Consider the following 22,869-nt stretch of genomic DNA (forward strand, 5'->3'; position numbering starts at 1 on the left):
TCAGCCGTATGTCTTTTTTTAAATCCAGATTTCCAGCATCTCTTGCACCAGGCAGGTATGGAGACCAACTCTGTCATGGCTGTTTAGAGAGCTTTCACCTGAGCATTGGTGTGAAGTGGTTTACCTAAAGGCCATTGTGATTAAGTAATGATAAGTGATTGGCTGATTAAACCATTCTCCTGAGCTGTGGGCTTACAGTCCACTTGTGTGGGCAAGCTCGTTAACCACTGGACTCAAACCAGCCCAACCCAAACCAGCCTAAACCAGCCCAACCCAACCCAGCCCAAACCAATCCAGCCCAAACCAGCCCTACCCAAACCAGCCCTACCCAACCCAGCCCAAACCAATCCAGCCCAAACCAGCCCAACCCAAACCAGCCCTACCCAACCCAGCCCAAGCTTGCCCAAACCAGCCTAAACCAGCCCAACCCAGCCCAAACCAACCCAGCCCAAGCCAGCCCAAGCTAGCCCAAGCCAGCCCAAACCAGCCCAACCCAGCCAAACCCAGCCAAAACCAGCCCATACCAGCCCAGCCCAAACCAGCTCAGCCCAACCCAGCCCAACCCAGCCCAAACCAGCCTAAACCTGCCCAGCCCAAACCAGCCCAACCCAGCCCAGCCCAACCAAGCCCAAACCAGCCCAAACCAACCCAGCCCAACCCAGCCCAACAGAGCCCAAACCAGCCCAGTCCAGCCCAACCCAGTTCAACCCAATCCAGCCCAAACCACCAATCAATCAAATGTATTCATAAAGCCCTTCTTACATCAGCTGATGTCACAAAGTGCTGTACAGAAACCCAGCCTAAAACCCCAAACAGCAAGCAATGCAGGTGTAGAAGCACAGTGGCTAGGAAACACTCCCTAGAAAGGCCAGAACCTAGGAAGAAACCTAGAGAGGAATCAGGCTATGAGGGGTGGCCAGTCCTCTTCTGGCTGTGCCGGGTGGAGATTATAACAGAACATGGCCAAGATGTTCAAATGTTCATAGATGAAAATAATAATAATCACAGCGGTTGTCGAGGGTGAAACAGGTCAGCACCTCAGGAGTAAATGTCAGTTGGCTTTTCATAGCCGATCATTCAGAGTATCTCTACATCTCCTGCTGTCTCTAGAGAGTTGAAAACAGCAGGTCTGGGACAAGGTAGCACGTCCGTTGAACAGGTCAGGATTCCATAGCCGCAGGCAGAACAGTTGAAACTGGAGCAGCAGCACGGCCAGGTGGACTGGGGACAGTAAGGATTCATCAGGCCAGGTAGTCCTGAGGCATGGTCCTAGGGCTCAGGTCCTCCGAGAGAGAGAAAGAAAGAAAGAGAGAAAGAGAGGTCCTCCGAGAGAGGGCTCAGGTCCTCCGAGAGAAAAAGAAAGAAAGAAAGAAAGAAAGAAAGAGAGAATTAGAGAGCATACTTAAATTCACACAGGACACTGGATAAGAGAGGAGAAATACTCCAGTTAAAACAGACTGACCCTAGCCCCCTGACACATAAACTACTGCAGCGTAAATACTGGAGTCTGAGACAGGAGGGGTCTGGAGACACTGTGGCCCCGTCCGACGATTCCCCAGGACAGGGCCATACAGGCAGGATATAACCCCACCCACTCGTCCCTGGACAGCCGGGTCAGCAACCCGGACAGGAAGATCGTGTCAGTGACAAAACCCAGTCAAATGATGCACCCCTCCTAGGGACGACATGAAAGAGCACCAGTAAGCCAGTGACTCAGCCCCTGTAATAGGGTTAGAGGCAGAGAATCCTAGTGGAGAGAGCGGAACCGGACAGGCAGAGACAGCAAGGGCGGTTCATTGGTCCAGTGCCTTTCCGTTCACCTTCACACTCCTGGGACAGACTACACTCAATCATAGGACCTACTGAAGTGATAAAGACTTAAAGGTTGAGACCGAGTCTGCGTCTCTCACATGGATAGGCAGACCATTCCATAAAAATGGAGCTCTATAGGAGAAAGCCCTGCCTCCAGCTGTTTGCTTAGAAATTCTAGGGACAGTAAGGAGGCCTGCATCTTGTGACCGTAGCGTACATGTAGGTATGTACGGCAGGACCAAATCGGAAAGATAGGTAGGAGCAAGCCCATGTAATGCTTTGTAGGTTAGCAGTAAAACCTTGAAATCAGCCCTTGCCTTTCTTTACAGGATGCCAGTGTAGAGAGGCTAGCACTGGAGTAATATGATCAACAATCAAACTGTCAAGATTCTAGAAGACGTGTTTAGCACTAACTGCTAAGTTTATTTAGTGCTATACTTTCCGGTTGCTGGAAAGTAGAGCATTGCAGTAGTCTAACCTAGAAGTGACAAAAGCATGGATACATTTTTCTGCATCATTTTTGGACAGAAAGTTTCTGATTTTTGCAATGTTACGTAGATGGAAAAAAGCTGTTAATGAAACAGTATTGATATGTTCGTCAAAAGAGAGATCAGGGTCCAGTGTAACACAGAGGTCCTTCACAGTTTTATTTGAGATGACTGTACAACCATCAAGATTAATTGTCAGATTCAACAGAAGATCTCTTTGTTTCTTGGGACCTAGAACAAGCATCTCTGTTTGGTCCGAGTTTAAATGTAGAACATTTACCGCCATCCACTTCCTTATCCCTGAAACACAGGCTTCCAGGGAGGACAATTTTGGGGCTTCACCATGTTTCATCGAAATGTACAGCTGTGTGTCATCCGCATAGCAGTGAAAGTTAACATTATGTTTCCGAATGACATCACCAAGAGGTAAAATATATAGTGAAAACAATAGTGGTCCTAAAACGGAGCCTTGAGGAACACCGACATTTACAGTTGATTTGTCAGAGGACAAATCATCCACAGAGACAAACTGATATCTTTCCAACAGATAAGATCTAAACCAGGCCAGAACTTGTCCTTGTAGACCAATTTGGGTTTCCAGTCTCTCCAAAAGAATGTGGTGATTGATGGTATTAAAAGCAGCACTAACGTCTAGGAGCGCGAGGGCAGATGCAGAGCCTCAGTCTGACGCCATTAAAAGGTCATTTACCACCTTCACAAGTGCAGTCTCAGTGCTATGATGGGGTCTAAAACTAGACTGAAGCGTTTCATATACATTGTTTGTCTTCAGGAAGACAGTGAGTTGCTGCGCAACAGCTTTTTCAAAAATATTTGAGAGGAATGGGAGATTCGATATAGGCCGATAGTTTTTATATTTTCTGGGTCAAGGTTTAGCTTTTTGAAGAGAGGCTTTATTACTGCCACTTTTAGTGAGTTTGGTACACATCCGGTGGATAGAGAACCATTTATTATGTTCAACATAGGAGGGCCAAGCACAGGAAGCAGCTCTTTCAGTAGTTTAGTTGGAATAGGGTCCAGTATACAGCTTGAAGGTTTAGAGGTCATGATTATTTTCATCAATGGGTCAAGAGATATAGTACTAAAAAACTTGAGTGTCTCCGTTGATCCTAGGTCCTGGCAGAGTTGTGCAGACTCAGGACAACTGAGCTTGGAGGAATACACAGATTTAAAGAGGAGTCCGTAATTTGCTTTCTAATGATCATGATCTTTCGTCAAAGAAGTTCATGAATTTATCACTGCTGAAGTGAAAGCCATCCTCTCTTGGGGAATGCTGCTTTTTAGTTAGCTTTGCGACAGTATCAAAAATACATGTTGGATTGATCTTATTTTCCTCAATTAAGTTAGAAAAATAGGATGATCAAGCAGCAGTGAGGGCTCTTCGATACTGCACGGTACTGTCTTTCCAAGCTAGTCCGAAGACTTCCAGTTTGGTGTAGCGCCATTTCCGTTCCAGTTTTCTGGAAGCTTGCTTCAGAGCTCGGATATTTTCTGTATACCAGGGAGCTAGTTTCTTATGACAAATGTTTTTTGTTTTTAGGGGTGCGACTGCATCTAGGGTACTGCGCAAGGTTAAATTGAGTTCCTCAGTTAGGTGGTTAACTTCTTACGGCTGAAATCCCATTAACGGGATCGATATGACAACAGCCAGTGAAAGTGCAGAGCGCCAAATTCAAAACAGCAACAATCTCATAATTAAAATTTCTCAAACATACAATTATTATACACCATTTTAAAGATAAGATTCTTATTAATCCAACCACAGTGTCCGATTTCAAAAAGGCTTTACAGCGAAAGCACACCAAACGATTATGTTAGGTCAGCACCTAGTCACAAAAAAACATACAGCCATTTTCCAGCCAAAGAGAGGAGTCACAAAAAGTAGGAATAGAGATAAAATGAATCACTAACCTTTGATGATCTTCATCAGATGGCACTCATAGGACTTCATGTTACACAATACATGTATGTTTTGTTCGATAAAGTTCATATTTATATCCAAAAATCTAAGTTTACATTGGCGCGTTATGTTCAGTAATGTTTTGCCTCCATAACCTTCGGTGACTTTGCAGAGAGCCACATCAATTTACAGAAATACTTATCATAAACGTTGATAAAATATACAAGTGTTATGCACAGAATTAAAGATACACTTCTCCTTAATGCAACCGCTGTGTCAGATTTCAAAAAAGCTTTACGGCGAAAGCAAACTTTTCAATAATCTGAGTACAGCGCTCAGATATCAAAACAATCCATACAGATACCCGCCATTTTGGAGTCAACAGAAGTCACAAATACCATTAGAAATATTCACTTTCCTTTGATGATCTTCATCGGAATGCACTCCCAGTTCCACAATACATTATTGTTTTGTTTGATAAAGTCCATCCTTTATGTCCAAATACTTCCTTTTTGTTTGCGCGTTCAGTTGAGTAATCCAAATGCACTGTGCTCGCACAGTAAGTTCAGACAAAAAGTCAAAAAAGTTATATTACAGTTCGTAGAAACATGTCAAACGATGTATCGAATCAATCTTTAGGATGTTTTTATCATAAATCTTCCATAATATTCCAACCGGACGATTCCTTTGTCTTCAGAAATGAAAAGGAACCTAACTCTCACGGGTGCGCACGCGATTGAGCTCATGTCATTTTCTCAGCCATCTGACTCCATATGCTCTTATTCTCTCCCCATTCACAGTAGAGGCATGAAACAATGTTCTAAAGACTGTTGACAACTAGTGGAAGCCTTAGGAAGTGCAAAATGACCCCACAGACACTGTATACTGGATAGGCAATCACTTGAAAAACTACAAACCTCAGATTTCCACACTTCCTGGTTGGATTTTCTTATCAGGTTTTTGCCTGCCATATGAGTTCTGTTACACTCACAGACATCATTCAAACAGTTCTAGAAACTTCAGAGTGTTTTCTATCCAAATCTACTAATAATATGCATATCTTAGCTTCTGGGCCTGAGTAGCAGGCCGTTTACTCTGGGCACCTTCTTCATCCAAGCTACTCAATACTGCCACCCATCCATAAGAAGTTAACTGATTTTTGTACTCTGACATCCTTGGGTAGGTGGAGGGAGTCTGGAAGGGCATCTAGGAATCTTTGGGTTGTCCGAGAATTTATAGCACGACTTTTGATGATCATTGGTTGGGGTCTGAGCAGATTATTTGTTGCGATTGCAAACGTAATAAAATGGTGGTCCGATAGTCCAGGATTATGAGGAAAAACATTAAGATCCACAACATTTATTGCATTGGACAAAACTAGGTCCAGAGTATGACTGTGGCAGTGAGTAGGTCCGGAGACATGTTGGACAAAACCCATTTAAAAAATAAAAACAATTATTTCACCTTTATTTAACCAGGTAGGCAAGTTGAGAACAAGTTCTCATTTACAATTGCGACCTGGCCAAGATAAAGCAAAGCAGTTCGACACATACAACAACACAGAGTTAGTTACACATGGAGTAAAACAAACATACAGTCAATAATACAGTAGAAAAATAAGTCTATATACAATGTGAGCAAATGTGGTGAGATAAGGGAGGTAAAGGCAAAAAAGGTAATGGTGGCAAAGTAAATACAATATAGCAAGTAAAACACTGGAATGGTAGATTTGTAGTGGAAGAAAGTGCAAAGTAGAAATAGAAATAATGGGGTGCAAAGGAGCAAAATAAATAAATGCAGTAGGGGAAGAGGTAGTTGTTTGGGCTAAATTATAGATGCTATGTACAGGTGCAGTGATCTGTGAGCTGCTCTGACAGCTGGTGCTTAAAGCTAGTGAGGGAGATAAGTGTTTCCATTGAGTCGATGATGGCTCCGAAAGCCTTTTGGAGTGGGTCTGTGGACTTTTCCATGTGAATATTAAAGTCACCAAAAATTGTAATATTATCTGCCATGACTACAAGGTCCGATAGGAATTCAGGGAACTCAGTGCGGAACACTGTATATGGCCCAGGAGGCCTGTAAACAGTACCTATAAAAAGTACCTATAAAAAGTGATTGAGTAGGCTGCATAGATTTCATGAATTGAAGCTCAAAAGACGAAAACGTTGTTTGTTTTTTTGTAAATTGAAATTTGCTATCGTAAATGTTAGCAACACCTCCGCCTTTGCGGGATGTGCGGGGGATTTGGTCACTAGTGTAACCAGGAGGTGAGGTCTCATTTAACACAGTAAATTCATCAGGCTTAAGCCATGTTTCTGTCAGGCCAATCACATCAAGATTATGATCAGTGATTAGGTCATTGACTATAACTGCTGTGGATGTGATGGATCTAACATTAAGTAGCCCCATTTTGAGATGTGAGGTATCACAATCTCTTTCAATAATGGCAGGAATGGAGGAGGTCTTTATTCTAGTGAGATTGCTAAGGCGAACACCGCCATGTTTAGTTTTGCCCAACCTAGGTCGAGGCACAGACATGGTCTCAGTGGGGATAGCTGAGCTGACTACACTGACTGTACTAGTGGGAGACTCCACTAAGCTGGCAGGCTGGCTAACAGCCTGCTGCCTGGCCTGCACCCTATCTCATTGTGGAGCTAGGGGAGTTAGAGCCCTGTCTATGTTCGTAGATAAGATGAGAGCACCCCTCCAGCTAGGATGGAGTCCGTCACTCCTCAACAGTCCAGGCTTGGTTCTGTTTGTGGGTGAGTCCCAGAAAGAGGGCCAATTATCTACAAATTCTATCTTTTGGGAGGTGCAGAAAACAGTTTTCAACCAGCGATTGAGTTGTAAGACTCTGCTGTAGAGCTCATCACTCCCCCTAACTGGGAGGGGGCCAGAGACAATTACTCGATGCTGACACATCTTCCTAGCTGATTTACACACTGAACAGAGGAGGAGTAGGATAAGGGTACGGCTAAAGGCTATAAGAACTGGTCGTCTAGTGCGTTGGGGACAGAGAATAAAAGGAGCAGATTTCTGGCCGTGGTAGGATAGATTCAAGGCATAATGTACTGTACAGACAAGGGTATGGTAGGATGTGAGTACAGTGGAGGTAAACCTAGGCGTTGAGTAACGATGAGAGAGGTTTCGTCTCTGGAGGGACAAGTTAACCCAGGTGAGGTCTCCGCATGTGTGTGGGGTGGGACGAAAGAGCTATCTAAGGCATTTTGAACGGGACTGAAGGCTCTACAGTGAAATAAAACAGTAAAATCTAGCCAAGACAGCAGTAGACAAGGCATATTGACATTAGAGAGAGGCATAAAGCAATCACAGGTGTTGATCAGGAGACCTAAGACAACAACGGGTAAATGGCGATGAATGGGCAGAGAGGGTCTGATAGGCACATACAGGACCTGAGTTTGAGGCTGGGGCCGACAGGTAAACAAAATGAGGTACAATGTCATTGAAACAGTCCAGGGGCCATCAGCTGTGCAGCCGAGTGATCATAGGGTCAAAAGAGCAGCAATAGGTGAGTCAGGGTGCCGTTCGGTAGTCACTACAACGCTAGGCAAGCAGGGGACACAGCGATCAGAACAGCTAGCGGGCCAGGGCTAGTAGCTGATTCTTCGGCGACATCGTAACAGAATAGCCAGTTGGGACCGCAATCCAGTCGTGATGGATCGGCGGGGATCCGTGTCGACAATAAAGGGTCCAGGCCAGTTGGCAAAAGAGGTATTGTAGCCCAAGAATTAGCTGGTGGACCTCTTCGGCTAGCCGGGAGATGGGCCTAGCTCGAGGCTAGCTGGTGCTTTCTTTGGGACAGAGGCATTAGCTAACAGTAGCCATTCGTTTGCAGCTAGCTAGCTGCGATGATCCGGAGTAATGATCCGGTGTAATGATCCAGAGCGGCAGGAATACGGTGATATGGTAGAGAGAAGCAGTCCGATATGCTCTGGGTTGATATCGTGCTGTGCAGACTGGCAGGTGTTGTCCGAGCGAAGGCTGGCTGATGACGGGGAAAAGAAGGCGAGGATCGCTAGCCGTAGCTAACAAAGACTAGTAGCTAGTTAGCTGGCTAGCTCCTGATGGAAGTTCCAGTTGTAAGGAATAAAAATAGCAGATCCGTACCACATTGGGTGAGGCGGGTTGCAGGAAAGTATATTTAGTTAGTAGATAGAAAGTGAGATTAAGATATATATACGAAAAAGACCGGCTATGTACACAGGAAAAGACAGAGACAGATCAACACGTCCTACTGCAGCGCCATCTTGGACATGTCACATTCTATTTTTTTTCTCTATCTCTCTTTCTCTCTCTCTTTTTCTCGTTTTTTCTCTCTCGTTTCTCTCTCTCTCTCTCTTTCTCTCGTTTTTCTCTCTCGTTTTCTCTCTCTCTCTCTCTCTCTCTCTCTCTCTCTCTCTCTCTCTCTCTCTCTCTCTCTCAGCTCTAAACTTGTTAGGGCTCAACTGGCAGCTGAAGCCGGCTGATGGGCACCTGATCAACAACGGCTTGAGCACTGAGCTGCCGGGCATCAGCGACGTGGCAACAGTGCCCTCCGGAGGCAGAGGTAAGAACAGCCAGAGTCTGCATGGCTACTGCCCCTGGCCATGGTGCTGAAACCCTCCTCTACACTACACTGAGGCTACATGGATGACTGGAGACTGGGGCTCTAACAACTAGTGAGGCCTGCAGAATAAACTGTTCTGGTAGCTCTGGGCTAGATTATTAATTTGAAGGTAGCATGTAGTACAAATGTACAGCCTGCTAATGTAACAGACACAGAAAGAGCAAGAAGACCCTGGCTTTCATTCGTTAGTGAACAAATTACAACTAGTTCTCCTGTTTGAATTATAGTGGAGCTTACCCTGTCTGGTGCATAGCTGTTCTAGAATCGTAATTACATCAACAGAGTGTACACAGGTTCTATTAAAGGAACGTTGCCAATCGCATTAGAACTCAGATTATTTACCTTGTAGTTTGACGTTTGCAGTCGGCGCCTAATCTAAAAATGACACAAGGCTCACCGTCTGTCCACCATGTTGCCGTAATGTCGCAATTTCCCTGCTAACGAGTAAAAAATGAGAAAACAAGCTCTCAGATAAATCCTTAGTAATTCCTCCCTCATACCAATGCACATTCGTTTGATTTCTGCTAAAACCATATCCCTCCCTTCAGGCTGTGGAATTGGCTGGCCGTCTTAATTTAGGAGGACTGTAACAACACCATGTAATCCAGCGAGAGGAGGCGTAGCGTGGGTGGAAGGTGCTGTGAAACCGCTCTCTGAAGGGTTTTTCCAAGCGTCGGCTTTGATGGAGGTTCTCTGGAGTAGTTCTGAGGAGCCGCCAACTACGAGTTGTCTCATGAGCCAACGCACAGACAGACGCACACTGCCCGTCTGGGCCAAGCTAGTTTGTTCAAGTCAGACGCTGAAATTGAGTGTTTTGAATTTGCCTGGGCTTCATGTCATTAGAGAAGGTTGTGGAAAGGGCAAGATCTGAGTGAGTGCACATCTGTCGGTAATGGCACCAAACCCTTCTTCACTGGGAGGGATACAGCATTCTGGTTGGGCTCTCCTGGGGTTCGGCGGCACTGGCAACAGTTTTACATAAGACTGTGTTGTGGCAGACTTCAGACTAAATTGTTGATGCCTGGCTTGGATCCTGGTGTCTACAGGAGGTGAGGTGATCTCTGCAGTACAGCCATAGAGAAGGAGATGTAGACTGTTCTAGAGGCGAACCAGAGCATTGTGTTTATACAGACTGTTCTAGAGGCCAGCCAGAGCATTGTGTTTATACAGACTGTTCTAGAGGCCAACCAGAGCATTGTGTTTATACAGACTGTTCTAGAGGCCAGCCAGAGCATTGTGTTTATAAGACTGTTCTAGAGACCAACCAGAGCATTGTGTTTATACAGACTGTTCTAGAGGCCAACCAGAGCATTGTGTTTATACAGGCTGTTCTAGAGGCGAACCAGAGCATTGTGTTTATACAGACTGTTCTAGAGGCCAACCAGAGCATTGTGTTTATACAGACTGTTCTAGAGGCCAGCCAGAGCATTGTGTTTATACAGACTGTTCTAGAGGCCAACCAGAGCATTGTGTTTATAAGGCTGTTCTAGAGGCCAACCAGAGCATTGTGTTTATACAGACTGTTCTAGAGGCCAACCAGAGCATTGTGGTTAATGCTGATGTGTGTATGCTGTGATCGTCACTGTCAGGACTCTGGCGGTTCCACTGCAGATCTGCCTGATGCGTTTAGGAGGAATAACACCCCTTCCTTAATACTGTGGGAGGAACACATCGCTACCCAAGACCTCGTCTCTCTCTCTCTCTCTCTCTCTCTCTCTCTCTCTCTCTCTCTCTCTCTCTCTCTCTCTCTCTCTCTCCCTCCCTTTGTTATCTCCCTTCTCTCTCTCTCTCTCCCTTATCTATTTTTAATGCAGCCAGAGGTTTCTCAGCTAGGAAAATATCTAATTATTTTGGGTTAACTACTCAAAATGGGGGATAGCAACACTTGCAGCAATTTGTCAAGTGTTTTTAAGGGGAGCTATGTTGCACTATGGAGGACTATAATGATTTAACAAGCCTTCACTACTGTCACCTTCCTCAGTCCCATGAGGACTTCATGTTGCACTATGGAGGACTACAATGATTTAACAAGCCTTCACTACTGTCACCTTCCTCAGTCCCATGAGGACTTCATGTTGCACTATGGAGGACTATAATGATTTAACAAGCCTTCACTACTGTCACCTTCCTCAGTCCCATGAGGACTTCATGTTGCACTATGGAGGACTACAATGATTTAACAAGCCTTCACTACTGTCACCTTCCTCAGTCCCATGAGGACTTCATGTTGCACTATGGAGGACTATAATGATTTAACAAGCCTTCACTACTGTCACCCTCCTCAGTCCCATGAGGACTTCATGACCAACAGGTCTGGGAATATTATCCTACCCCGCTCCGAGGAAGGAGAATAATGACAGCAGATCTTTACTTCCTCACTGTCCCCACAGGGAAACGGAGCCTCATTCTATAGTACTGCTATGGAAACTTCCATCTATAAACCTTTTACAGTGTAAAATGATTATTAGTGTCATAACTAAACACCTTGTACGACATCTCTGTGCTTGTTTTTTCCTGCTATGTAACACAAATATTTACATTGCATCTCCATAAGCTGGAGAGGTTGATGTTCTACTTATCACAGCAGATGTGTTCTGTCAATAGAGATCTGAGGTACATCTGTCTCTCTCTCTCCTCTCTCTCCCTCTCTCCTCTCCCTCTCTCCTCTCCCTCCCTCTCTCTCTCCTCTCTCTCCCTCTCTCTCTCTCTCTCCCTCTCTCCTCTCTCTCTCTCTCTCATCTCCCTCCCTCTCTCTCTCTCCTCTCTCTCCTCTCCTCTCCTCTCTCTCTCCTCTCTCTCTCCTCCTCTCTCTCTCTCCCTCCCTCTCTCTCTCTCTCCTTTTCTCCCCTCTCTCTCCTCTCTCTCCCTCTCTCCTCCTCTCCTCTCTCTCCTCTCTCTCCCTCTCTCCTCTCCCTCCCTCTCTCTCCTCTCTCCTCTCCCTCTCTCTCTCTCTCTCTCTCCCTCTCTCCTCTCTCTCATCTCCCTCCCTCTCTCTCTCTCTCCTCTCTCTCCCTCTCCCTCCCTCTCTCTCTCCTCTCTCTCCTCTCCCTCCATCTCTCTCTCTCTCCTTTTTCTCCCTCTCTCTCCTCTCTCTCCCTCTCTCTCTTCTCCTCTCTCTCTCTCTCTCTCTCTCTCCTCTCCCTCCCTCTCTCTCTCTCCTTTTTCTCCCTCTCTCTCCTCTCCCTCCCTGTCTCTCTCCTTTTCTCCCTCCCTCTCTCTCTCCTTTTCTCCCTCTCTCTCCTCTCCCTCCCTCTCTCTCTCCTTTTTCTCCCTCTCTCCTCTCCCTCCCTTTGTCTCTCTCCTTTTTCTCCCTCTCTCTCCTCTCACTCCCTCTCTCTCGCTCCTTTTTCGCCCTCTCTCTCCTCTTCCTCCCTCTCTCTCTCCTCTCTCTCCTCTCCCTCTCTCTCTCCCTTTTCTCTCTCTCTCCTTTTTCTCCCTCTCTCTCCTCTCCCTCCCTCTCTCTCTCCTTTTTCTCCCTCTCTCTCTTCTCCCTCCCTCTCTGTCTCTCCTTTTTCGCCCTCTCTCTCCTCCATCTCTCTCCTCTCCCTCCCTCCCTCTCTCCTCCATCTCTCTCTCCTATCCTTCCTTCCCTCCCCCTTTCTCCCTCCCTCCCTCCCTACCTCCATCTCTCAGGACCATGGGTGTACAGGAACACTAGTATAAGTACAGGTGAGCTGGAGGTAGGTCGGCGGCTGAGCCAGGATGTCCCCCCAGGAGTGTTCTGGCGCTCCTTACTACACCTCCGCCAGCCCCTGTTCCTCAAGTTCAACATCTCCCTGGGCAAAGACGCACTCTTTGGGGTGTACATCCGCAAGGGCCTGCCCCCCTCCCACGCACAGGTACCCAGCAACTAACCCTGTTGTCCCCCTCTCCCTCACTAACCCCCACCCTGTTCTCTCTGTTGTCCCTCCCTCCCTCTCTCCCTCACTAACCCTGTTCTCTCTGTTGTCCCTCCCTCTCTCCCTCACTAACCCTGTTCTCTCTGTTGTCCCTCCCTCTCTCTCTCCCTCACTAACCCTGTTCTCTCTGTTGTCCCTCCCTGCCTCTCTCCCTCTCTAACCCTGTTCTCTCTGTTGTCCCTCCCTCCCTCCCTCTCTCCCTCACTAACCCTGTTCTCTCTGTTGTCCCTCCCTCCCTCCCTCTCTCCCTCACTAACCCTGTTCTCTCTGTTGTCCCTCCCTCCCTCTCTCCCTCACTAACCCTGTTCTCTCTGTTGTCCCTCCCTGCCTCTCTCCCTCACTAACCCTGTTCTCTCTGTTGTCCCTCCCTCCCTCTCTCTCTCTCTAACCCTGTTCTCTCTGTTGTCCCTCCCTCCCTCCCTCTCTCCCTCTCTAACCCTGTTCTCTCTGCTGTCCCTCCCTCCCTCCCTCTCTCCCTCACTAACCCTGTTCTCTCTGTTGTCCCTCCCTCCCTCTCTCCCTCACTAACCCTGTTCTCTCTGCTGTCCCTCCCTCCCTCCCTCTCTCCCTCTCTAACCCTGTTCTCTCTGTTGTCCCTCCCTCCCTCTCTCCCTCACTAACCCTGTTCTCTCTGCTGTCCCTCCCTCCCTCCCTCCCTCTCTCCCTCTCTAACCCTGTTCTCTCTGTTGTCCCTCCCTCCCTCTCTCCCTCACTAACCCTGTTCTCTCTGCTGTCCCTCCCTCCCTCTCTCCCTCACTAACCCTGTTCTCTCTGTTGTCCCTCTCTCCCTCTCTCCCTCTCTAACCCTGTTCTCTCTGTTGTCCCTCCCTCCCTCCCTCTCTCCCTCACTAACCCTGTTCTCTCTGTTGTCCCTCCCTCTCTCTCTCTCTAACCCTGTTCTCTCTGCTGTCCCTCCCTCCCTCTCTCCCTCACTAACCCTGTTCTCTCTGTTGTCCCTCTCTCCCTCTCTCCCTCTCTAACCCTGTTCTCTCTGTTGTCCCTCCCTCCCTCCCTCTCTCCCTCTCTAACCCTGTTCTCTCTGTTGTCCCTCCCTCTCTCCCTCTCTCCCTCTCTAACCCTGTTCTCTCTGTTGTCCCTCCCTCCCTCTCTCTCTCCCTCACTAACCCTGTTCTCTCTGTTGTCCCTCCCTCCCTCTCTCTCTCCCTCACTAACCCTGTTCTCTCTGTTGTCCCTCCCTGTCTCTCTCCCTCTCTAACCCTGTTCTCTCTGTTGTCCCTCCCTCCCTCTCTCCCTCACTAACCCTGTTCTCTCTGCTGTCCCCTCCCTCCCTCTCTCCCTCACTAACCCTGTTCTCTCTGCTGTCCCTCTCTCCCTCTCTCCCTCACTAACCCTGTTCTCTCTGTTGTCCCTCCCTCCCTCTCTCCCTCACTAACCCTGTTCTCTCTGTTGTCCCTCCCTGCCTCTCTCCCTCACTAACCCTGTTCTCTCTGCTGTCCCTCCCTCCCTCTCTCCCTCACTAACCCTGTTCTCTCTGCTGTCCCTCCCTCCCTCCCTCTCTCCCTCTCTAACCCTGTTCTCTCTGTTGTCCCTCCCTCCCTCTCTCCCTCACTAACCCTGTTCTCTCTGCTGTCCCCTCCCTCCCTCCCCTCTCTCCCTAACCCTGTTCTCTCTGTTGTCCCTCCCTCCCTCCCTCCCTCACTAACCCTGTTCTCGTCTGCTGTCCCTCCCTCCCTCTCTCCTCACTAACCCTGTTCTCTCTGTTGTCCCTCTCTCCCTCTCTCCCTCTCTAACCCTGTTCTCTCTGTTGTCCCTCCGTCTCTCCCTCTCTAACCCTGTTCTCTCTGTTGTCCCTCCCTCCCCTCCCTCTCTCCCTCACTAACCCTGTTCTCTCTGTTGTCCCTCCCTCTCTCCCTCACTAACCCTGTTCTCTCTGTTGTCCCTCCCTCTCTCTCTCTCTAACCCTGTTCTCTCTGTTGTCCCTCCCTCTCTCCCTCACTAACCCTGTTCTCTCTGTTGTCCCTCCCTCCCTCTCTCTCTCCCTCACTAACCCTGTTCTCTCTGTTGTCCCTCCCTGTCTCTCTCCCTCTCTAACCCTGTTCTCTCTGTTGTCCCTCCCTCCCTCTCTCCCTCACTAACCCTGTTCTCTCTGCTGTCCCTCCCTCCCTCTCTCCCTCACTAACCCTGTTCTCTCTGCTGTCCCTCTCTCCCTCTCTCCCTCACTAACCCTGTTCTCTCTGTTGTCCCTCCCTCCCTCTCTCCCTCACTAACCCTGTTCTCTCTGTTGTCCCTCCCTGCCTCTCTCCCTCACTAACCCTGTTCTCTCTGCTGTCCCTCCCTCCCTCTCTCCCTCACTAACCCTGTTCTCTCTGTTGTCCCTCCCTCCCTCTCTCCCTCACTAACCCTGTTCTCTCTGCTGTCTCTCCCTCCCTGTCTCTCTAACCCCTAACCCTGATCTCTGTATCCAGTATGACTACATGGAGCGTCTGGACGGGAAGGAGAAGTGGAGCGTGGTGGAGTCTCCTCGGGAGCGCCGCAGCATCCACACGGTGGTTCTGAATGAGGCCATCTTTGTTCAGTACCTGGACCCTGGCACCTGGCATCTGGCCTTCTACAACGACGGCAAGGACAAGGAGTCTGTCTCCTTCAGCACCATGGCCCTAGGTGGGTGCTGTTATGATATTTACCTGCTTGCTTTACACTTCTATATTCTCCTTGTAAAGCCAGGGCGGAACATTTAGGATTCTGGTACTAAGTAACACCTCTGAGTGAGTTTTACAAATTCACCATTCCAGGATTGCATTCCTGTTGGTCTGATAGGCTTAGACTGATATTGGGAGTGAGAACTGATAAAAGTGTTGGAAAGGATAGAGATTGAGTCATAAAAAGAGATCCCTGTGGAGTCCTCTCCGTCTGCACACAGCGCCTGTCACACAGTTGGCCGTCCCTGAACACTAGACAAGCACGCAACAGCTGAGAACAAACAACAGGTAAAAACACAGCAAATGTTTCCACTCATTTTGGTTTTTGAAGTATTCGTGACTCTCTGGAGCCCCCATGAAAGAGAACCACTATGTCCACACATGTAGGCTCTGCTGCAGGGAAAGCATGACACAACCTCTTTGATTTAGAGATCAATTTGAATGATAACATTCTCTGAGGAGGATGCTGCTGAGAGGAGAACCCAGGCCAAGAGAACAGAACCGGACCTTCACCTTGACTGAAAGAGAGGAAGAAGAGAGCAGAGATGGATGGCTTAGCTTGGCAACTGTAGCTCCTAACTCTGCCCTAGAGTCCTGTGCAGGTCAGCCTAAAGAGACACATTGATATACATGAGGTCAAAGCCAGCGTTTTGTATTCATACAGTAGACTCTTTTAGTATACAAATACGAATCTGCTCGTTGTTCATTTGCCTTTGATACTTCCGTAAACCTGTAATCGTCCGTGGGGAAGCACACACAACACACAGCGGTGGCTGGAGTAGCCTCTCCCTCTGCCGTACTGCCATGGGGACACTGAGGGATCGAAGCAATTCAATTACAGATACTGTACTTACCTCTGCAGTGGGGATGAATACTGGTGTGATTAAGGAGGACGAAGGGGTGTGAGGACCTTTGGGCCAAGCTAAGAAGTTGTAGTGTACTGAATCATTTAAATCATGTGTTAGACAGTCACGCCACAGAGGCATTTTCAATTATCGGTGCAGTGCATTTTTTATTTCTTAGCTAATTGTCTCTCTGCTAATGGATGTTTACAGATAAACAATGGTAATAAGAATTCCTAAATCTCAACAGATGCATGTATTACTTGCTGCCAGGAGCTGCCTACCCAGTATAGTGCCCGAGTTCATTCTTCCTTCAAACACTAGACGTTCTGCGTTAAACTCTATTTTAACAGACTATTATATTAGCTATAGAAAGGCTAGCAGGTTCAGACTTCAGTAAAACTTTAATGACTGTTAATTATTTAGACATCTCTAATTATGAACGGTAGGGAGGTAAGAGGTGATGAGGGAAGGAGTCTGCCTGATCAAAACTGGAGAGGGATTATAGAGGAGGGAGAAGGAGACGGATATTAGAGGAGGAGAAGGAGAGGGATATTAGAGGAGGGAGAAGGAGAGGGGATATTAGAGGAGGTGAAAGGAGAGGGATATTAGAGGAGGGAGAAGGAGGGATATTAGAGGAGGGAGAAAGAGAGGGATATTAGAGGAGGGAGAAGGAGAGGGATATTAGAGGAGGGAGAAGGAGAGGGATATTAGAGGAGGGAGAAGGAGAGGGATATTAGAGGAGAGAGGGAGAGGCATATTAGAGGAGGGAGAAGGAGAGGGATATAGAGGAGGGAGAAGGAGAGGGGAGGAGGGAGAAGGAGAGGGATATTAGAGGAGGGAGAAGGAGATGGAAATTAGAGGAGGGAGAAGGATAATAGAGGAGGTGAAGGAGAGGGATATTAGAGGAGGAGAAGGAGATGGATATTAGAGGAGGGAGAAGGAGAGGGATATTAGAGGAGGGAGAAGGAGAGGGATATTAGAGGAGGGAGAAGGAGAGGGATATAGAGGAGGGAGAAGGAGAGGGATATTAGAGGAGGGAGAAGGAGAGGGATATTAGAGGAGGGAGAAGGAGAGGGATATTAGAGGAGGGAGAAGGAGAGGGATAATAGAGGAGGGAGAAGGAGATGGATATTAGAGGAGGGAGAAGGATAATAGAGGAGGTGAAAGGAGAGGGATATTAGAGGAGGGAGAGGGATATGGATATTAGAGGAGGGAGAAGGAGAAGGATAATAGAGGAGGTGAAAGGAGAGGGATATTAGAGGAGGGAGTGGGAGATGGATATTAGAGGAGGGAGAAGGAGAGGGATATTAGAGGAGGGAGAAGGAGAGGGATATTAGAGGAGGGAGAAGGAGAGGGATATAGAGGAGGGAGAAGGATAATAGAGGAGGGAGAAGGAGAGGGATATTAGAGGAGGGGAGAAGGAGAGGGATATTAGAGGAGGTGAAAGGAGAGGGATATTAGAGGAGGGAGAAGGAGAGGGATATTAGAGGAGGGAGAAGGAGAGGGATATTAGAGGAGGTGAAAGGAGAGGGATATTAGAGGAGGGAGAAGGAGAGGGATATTAGAGGAGGGAGAAGGAGAGGGATATTAGAGGAGGTGAAAGGAGAGGGATATTAGAGGGGGGAGAAGGAGAGGGATATTAGAGGAGGGGAGGGAGAGGGATATTAGAGGAGGGAGAAGGAGAGGGATATTAGAGGAGGGAGAAGGAGAGGGATATTAGAGGAGGGAGAGGGATATTAGAGGAGGGAGAAGGAGAGGGATAATAGAGGAGGGAGAAGGATATTAGAGGAGGGAGAGGGAGAGGGATATTAGAGGAGGGGAAAAGGAGAGGGATATAGAGGAGGGAGAAGGAGATGGATATTAGAGGAGGGAGAAGGATAATAGAGGAGGTGAAAGGAGAGGGATATTAGAGGAGGGAGAAGGAGAGGGATAATAGAGGAGGGAGAAGGAGAGGGATATTAGAGGAGGGAGAAGGAGAGGGATGATAGAGGAGGGAGAAGGATAATAGAGGAGGGAGAAGGAGAGGGATATTAGAGGAGGGAGAAGGAGAGGGATATTAGAGGAGGGAGAAGGATAATAGAGGAGGGAGAAGGAGAGGGATATTAGAGGAGGGAGAGGGATATTAGAGGAGGGAGAAGGAGATGGATATTAGAGGAGGGAGAAGGAGAGGGATATTAGAGGAGGGAGAAGGAGAGGGATATTAGAGGAGGGAGAAGGAGAGGGATATAGAGGAGGGAGAAGGAGAGGGATAGTTGAGGAGGGAGAAGGAGAGGGATATAGAGGAGGGAGAAGGAGAGGGATATAGAGGAGGTGAAAGGAGAGGGTTATTAGAGGAGGGAGAAGGAGAAGGATAATAGAGGAGGGAGAAGGAGAGCGATATTAGAGGAGGGAGAAGGAGAGGGATATTAGAGGAGGGAGAAGGAGAGGGATAATAGAGGAGGGAGAAGGAGATGGATATTAGAGGAGGGAGAAGGAGAGGGATGATAGAGGAGGGAGAAGGAGAGGGATGATAGAGGAGGGAGAAGGATAATAGAGGAGGTGAAAGGAGAGGGATATAGAGGAGGGGAGAACGAGAGGCATATTAGAGGAGGGAGAAGGAGAGGGATAATAGAGGAGGGAGAGGGATATTAGAGGAGGGAGAGGGAGAAGGAGAGGGATATTAGAGGAGGGAGAGGGATATTAGAGGAGGGGAGAAGGAGAGGGATATTAGAGGAGGGAGAAGGAGAGGGATAATAGAGGAGGGAGAAGGAGAGGGATATTAGAGGAGGGAGAGGGAGAAGGAGAGGGATATTAGAGGAGGGAGAAGGAGAGGGATATTAGAGGAGGGAGAAGGAGAGGGATATTAGAGGAGGGAGAAGGAGAGGGATATTAGAGGAGGGAGAGGATGGATATTAGAGAGGAGATGGAGAGGGATTTAGAGGAGGGAGAAGGAGAGGGGATATTAGAGGAGGGAGAAGGAGATGGATATTAGAGGAGGGAGAAGGAGAGGGATATTAGAGGAGGGAGAAGGAGAGGGATAATAGAGGAGGGAGAAGGAGGTGGATATTAGAGGAGGGAGAGGGAGAGGGATATTAGAGGAGGGAGAAGGAGAGGGATATTAGAGGAGGGAGAAAGGAGAGGGATATAGAGGAGGGAGAAGGAGAGGGATATTAGAGGAGGGAGAAGGAGAGGGATATAGAGGAGGGAGAAGGAGATGGATATTAGAGGAGGGAGAAGGAGAGGGATAATAGAGGAGGGAGAAGGAGAGGGATATTAGAGGAGGGAGAGGGGATATTAGAGGAGGGAGAAGGAGAGGGATAATAGAGGAGGGAGAAGGAGAGGGATATTAGAGGAGGGAGAAGGAGAGGGATAATAGAGGAGGAGAAGGAGAGGGATATTAGAGGAGGGAGAGGGATATTAGAGGAGGGGAGAGGGATATTAGAGGAGGGAGAAGGAGAGGGATAATAGTGGAGGGAGAAGGAGAGGGATATTAGAGGAGGGAGAAGGAGAGGGATATTAGAGGAGGGAGAAGGATAATAGAGGAGGTGAAAGGAGAGGATATAGAGGAGGGAGAGGGATATTAGAGGAGGGAGAAGGAGATGGATAATAGAGGAGGGAGAAGAGGAGGGGATATTAGAGGAGGGAGAAGGAGAGGGATATTAGAGGAGGGAGAAGGAGAAGGGAGGGAGAAGGGAGGGATAATAGAGGAGGGAGAAGGAGAGGGATATTAGAGGAGGGAGAAGGAGAGGGATATTAGAGGAGGGAGAAGGAGAGGGATATTAGAGGAGGGAGAAGGAGAGGGATATTAGAGGAGGGAGAAGGAGATGGATATTAGAGGAGGGAGAAGGATAATAGAGGAGGTGAAAGGAGAGGGATATTAGAGGAGGGAGAGGGATATGGATATTAGAGGAGGGAGAAGGAGAAGGATAATAGAGGAGGTGAAAGGAGAGGGATATTAGAGGAGGGAGTGGGAGATGGATATTAGAGGAGGGAGAAGGAGAGGGATATTAGAGGAGGGAGGAGGGAAGAGAAGGCGAGGGATATAAGGAGGGAGAAGAAGGAGAGGGATAATAGAGGAGGAGAAGGATAATAGAGGAGGGAGAAGGAGAGGGATATTAGAGGAGGGAGAAGGATAATAGAGGAGGTGAAAGGAGAGGGATATTAGAGGAGGGAGAAGGAGAGGATATTAGAGGAGGGAGAAGCAGAGGGATATTAGAGGAGGGAGAAGGAGAGGGATATTAGAGGAGGGAGAAGGAGAGGGATATAGAGGAGGGAGAAGGAGAGGGATATTAGAGGAGGGAGAAGGAGAGGGATATAGAGGAGGGAGAAGGAGAGGGATATAGAGGAGGTGAAAGGAGAGGGTTATTAGAGGAGGGAGAAGGAGAAGGATAATAGAGGAGGGAGAAGGAGAGGGATATTAGAGGAGGGAGAAGGAGAGGGATATTAGAGGAGGGAGAAGGAGATGGATATTAGAGGAGGGAGAGGGATATTAGAGGAGGGAGAGGGAGAGGGATATTAGAGGAGGGAGAAGGATATTAGAGGAGGGAGAAGGAGAGGGATATTAGAGGAGGAGAAGGAGAGGGATATAGAGGAGGGAGAAGGATAATAGAGGAGGTGAAAGGAGAGGGATATTAGAGGAGGGAGAAGGAGATGATTTAGAGGAGGGAGAAGGAGATGGATATTAGAGGAGGGAGAAGGAGAGCGATATTAGAGGAGGGAGAGGGAGAGGGATATTAGAGGGGGTGAAAGGAGAGGGTTATTAGAGGAGGGAGAAGGAGATGGATAATAGAGGAGGGAGAAGGAGAGGGATATTAGAGGAGGGAGAAGGAGAGGGATAATAGAGGAGGGAGAAGGAGATGGATATTAGAGGAGGGAGAAGGAGAGGGATGATAGAGGAGGGAGAAGGAGAGGGATATTAGAGGAGGGAGAGGGATATTAGAGGAGGGAGAAGGAGAGGGATATTAGAGGAGGGAGAAGGAGAGGGATATTAGAGGAGGGAGAAGGATAATAGAGGAGGGAGAGGGATATTAGAGGAGGGAGAAGGAGAGGGATATTAGAGGAGGGAGAACGAGAGGGATATTAGAGGAGGGAGAGGGAGATGGATATTAGAGGAGGGAGAAGGATAATAGAGGAGGTGAAAGGAGAGGGATATAGAGGAGGGAGAACGAGAGGGATATTAGAGGAGGGAGAGGGATATTAGAGGAGGGAGAGGGAGAGGGATATTAGAGGAGGGAGAAGGAGAGGGATAATAGAGGAGGGAGAAGGAGAGGGATATTAGAGGAGGGAGAAGGAGAGGGATATTAGAGGAGGGAGAAGGAGATGGATATTAGAGGAGGGAGAAGGATAATAGAGGAGGGAGAAGGAGAGGGATATTAGAGGAGGTGAAAGGAGAGGGATATTAGAGGAGGGAGAAGGAGAGGGATATTAGAGGAGGGAGAAGGAGATGGATATTAGAGGAGGGAGAAGGATAATAGAGGAGGTGAAGGAGAGGGATATTAGAGGAGGTGAAAGGAGATGGATATAGAGGAGGGAGAAGGAGAGGGATATTAGAGGAGGGAGAGGGAGATGGATATTAGAGGAGGGAGAAGGAGAGGGATATTAGAGGAGGGGAGAAGGAGAGGGATATTAGAGGAGGTGAAAGGAGAGGGATATTAGAGGAGGGAGAGGGAGATGGATATTAGAGGAGGGAGAAGGAGAGGGATATTAGAGGAGGGAGAAGGAGAGGGATATTAGAGGAGGGGAGAAGGAGAGGGATATAGAGGAGGGGAGAAGGATAATAGAGGAGGGAGAAGGAGAGGGATATTAGAGGAGGGAGAAGGAGAGGGATATTAGAGGAGGGAGAAGGAGAGGGATATAGAGGAGGAGAAGGAGAGGGATATTAGAGGAGGGAGAAGGAGAGGGATATAGAGGAGGGAGAAGGATAATAGAGGAGGGAGATGGAGAGGGATATTAGAGGAGGGAGAAGGAGAGGGATAATAGAGGAGGGAGAAGGAGAGGGATAATAGAGGAGGGAGAAGGAGAGGGATATTAGAGGAGGGAGAAGGAGAGGGATATTAGAGGAGGGGATAAGGAGGTGAAAGGAGAAGGATATTAGAGGAGGGAGAAGGAGAGGATAATAGAGGAGGGAGAAGGAGAGGATATTAGAGGAGGGAGAAGGAGAGGGATATTAGAGGAGGGAGAAGGAGAGGGATATTAGAGGAGGGAGAGGAGAGGGATATAGAGGAGGGAGAAGGAAAATAGAGGAGGGAGAAGGAGAGGGATATTAGAGGAGGGAGAAGGAGAGGGATATTAGATGAGGGAGAAGGATAATAGAGGAGGTGAAAGGAGACGGATATTAGAGGAGGGAGAGGGAGATGGATATTAGAGGAGGGAGAAGGAGAGGGATATTAGAGGAGGGAGAAGGAGAGGGATATTAGAGGAGGGAGAAGGAGAGGGATATAGAGGAGGGAGAAGGATAATAGAGGAGGGAGAAGGAGAGGGATATTAGAGGAGGGAGAAGGAGAGGGATATTAGAGGAGGGAGAAGGAGAGGGATATTAGAGGAGGGAGAAGGAGAGGGATATTAGAGGAGGGAGAAGGAGAGGGATAATAGAGGAGGGAGAAGGAGATGGATATTAGAGGAGGGAGAAGGAGAGGGATATT

The 22,869-nt window shown here is 48.1% G+C and overlaps 1 protein-coding gene across 3 annotated transcripts in view; it reads left to right on the top strand.

The window, feature by feature from the left end:
• Positions 1-22,869, top strand: part of LOC115153919 (teneurin-2) — a 363,296-nt gene that overhangs the window by 303,877 nt on the left and 36,550 nt on the right. For all 3 annotated transcript variants that reach the window (XM_029699598.1, XM_029699599.1, XM_029699601.1), the window contains 3 exons: positions 8,663-8,785; positions 12,479-12,684; positions 15,171-15,366. In XM_029699598.1, coding sequence (XP_029555458.1) covers positions 8,663-8,785; positions 12,479-12,684; positions 15,171-15,366 — 525 coding nt within the window. The remainder of the gene's footprint in view (positions 1-8,662; positions 8,786-12,478; positions 12,685-15,170; positions 15,367-22,869) is intronic.

The sequence above is a fragment of the Salmo trutta genome, chromosome 19 (assembly GCF_901001165.1).
Source record: "Salmo trutta chromosome 19, fSalTru1.1, whole genome shotgun sequence".
NCBI classification, from domain to species: Eukaryota; Metazoa; Chordata; class Actinopteri; order Salmoniformes; family Salmonidae; genus Salmo; species Salmo trutta.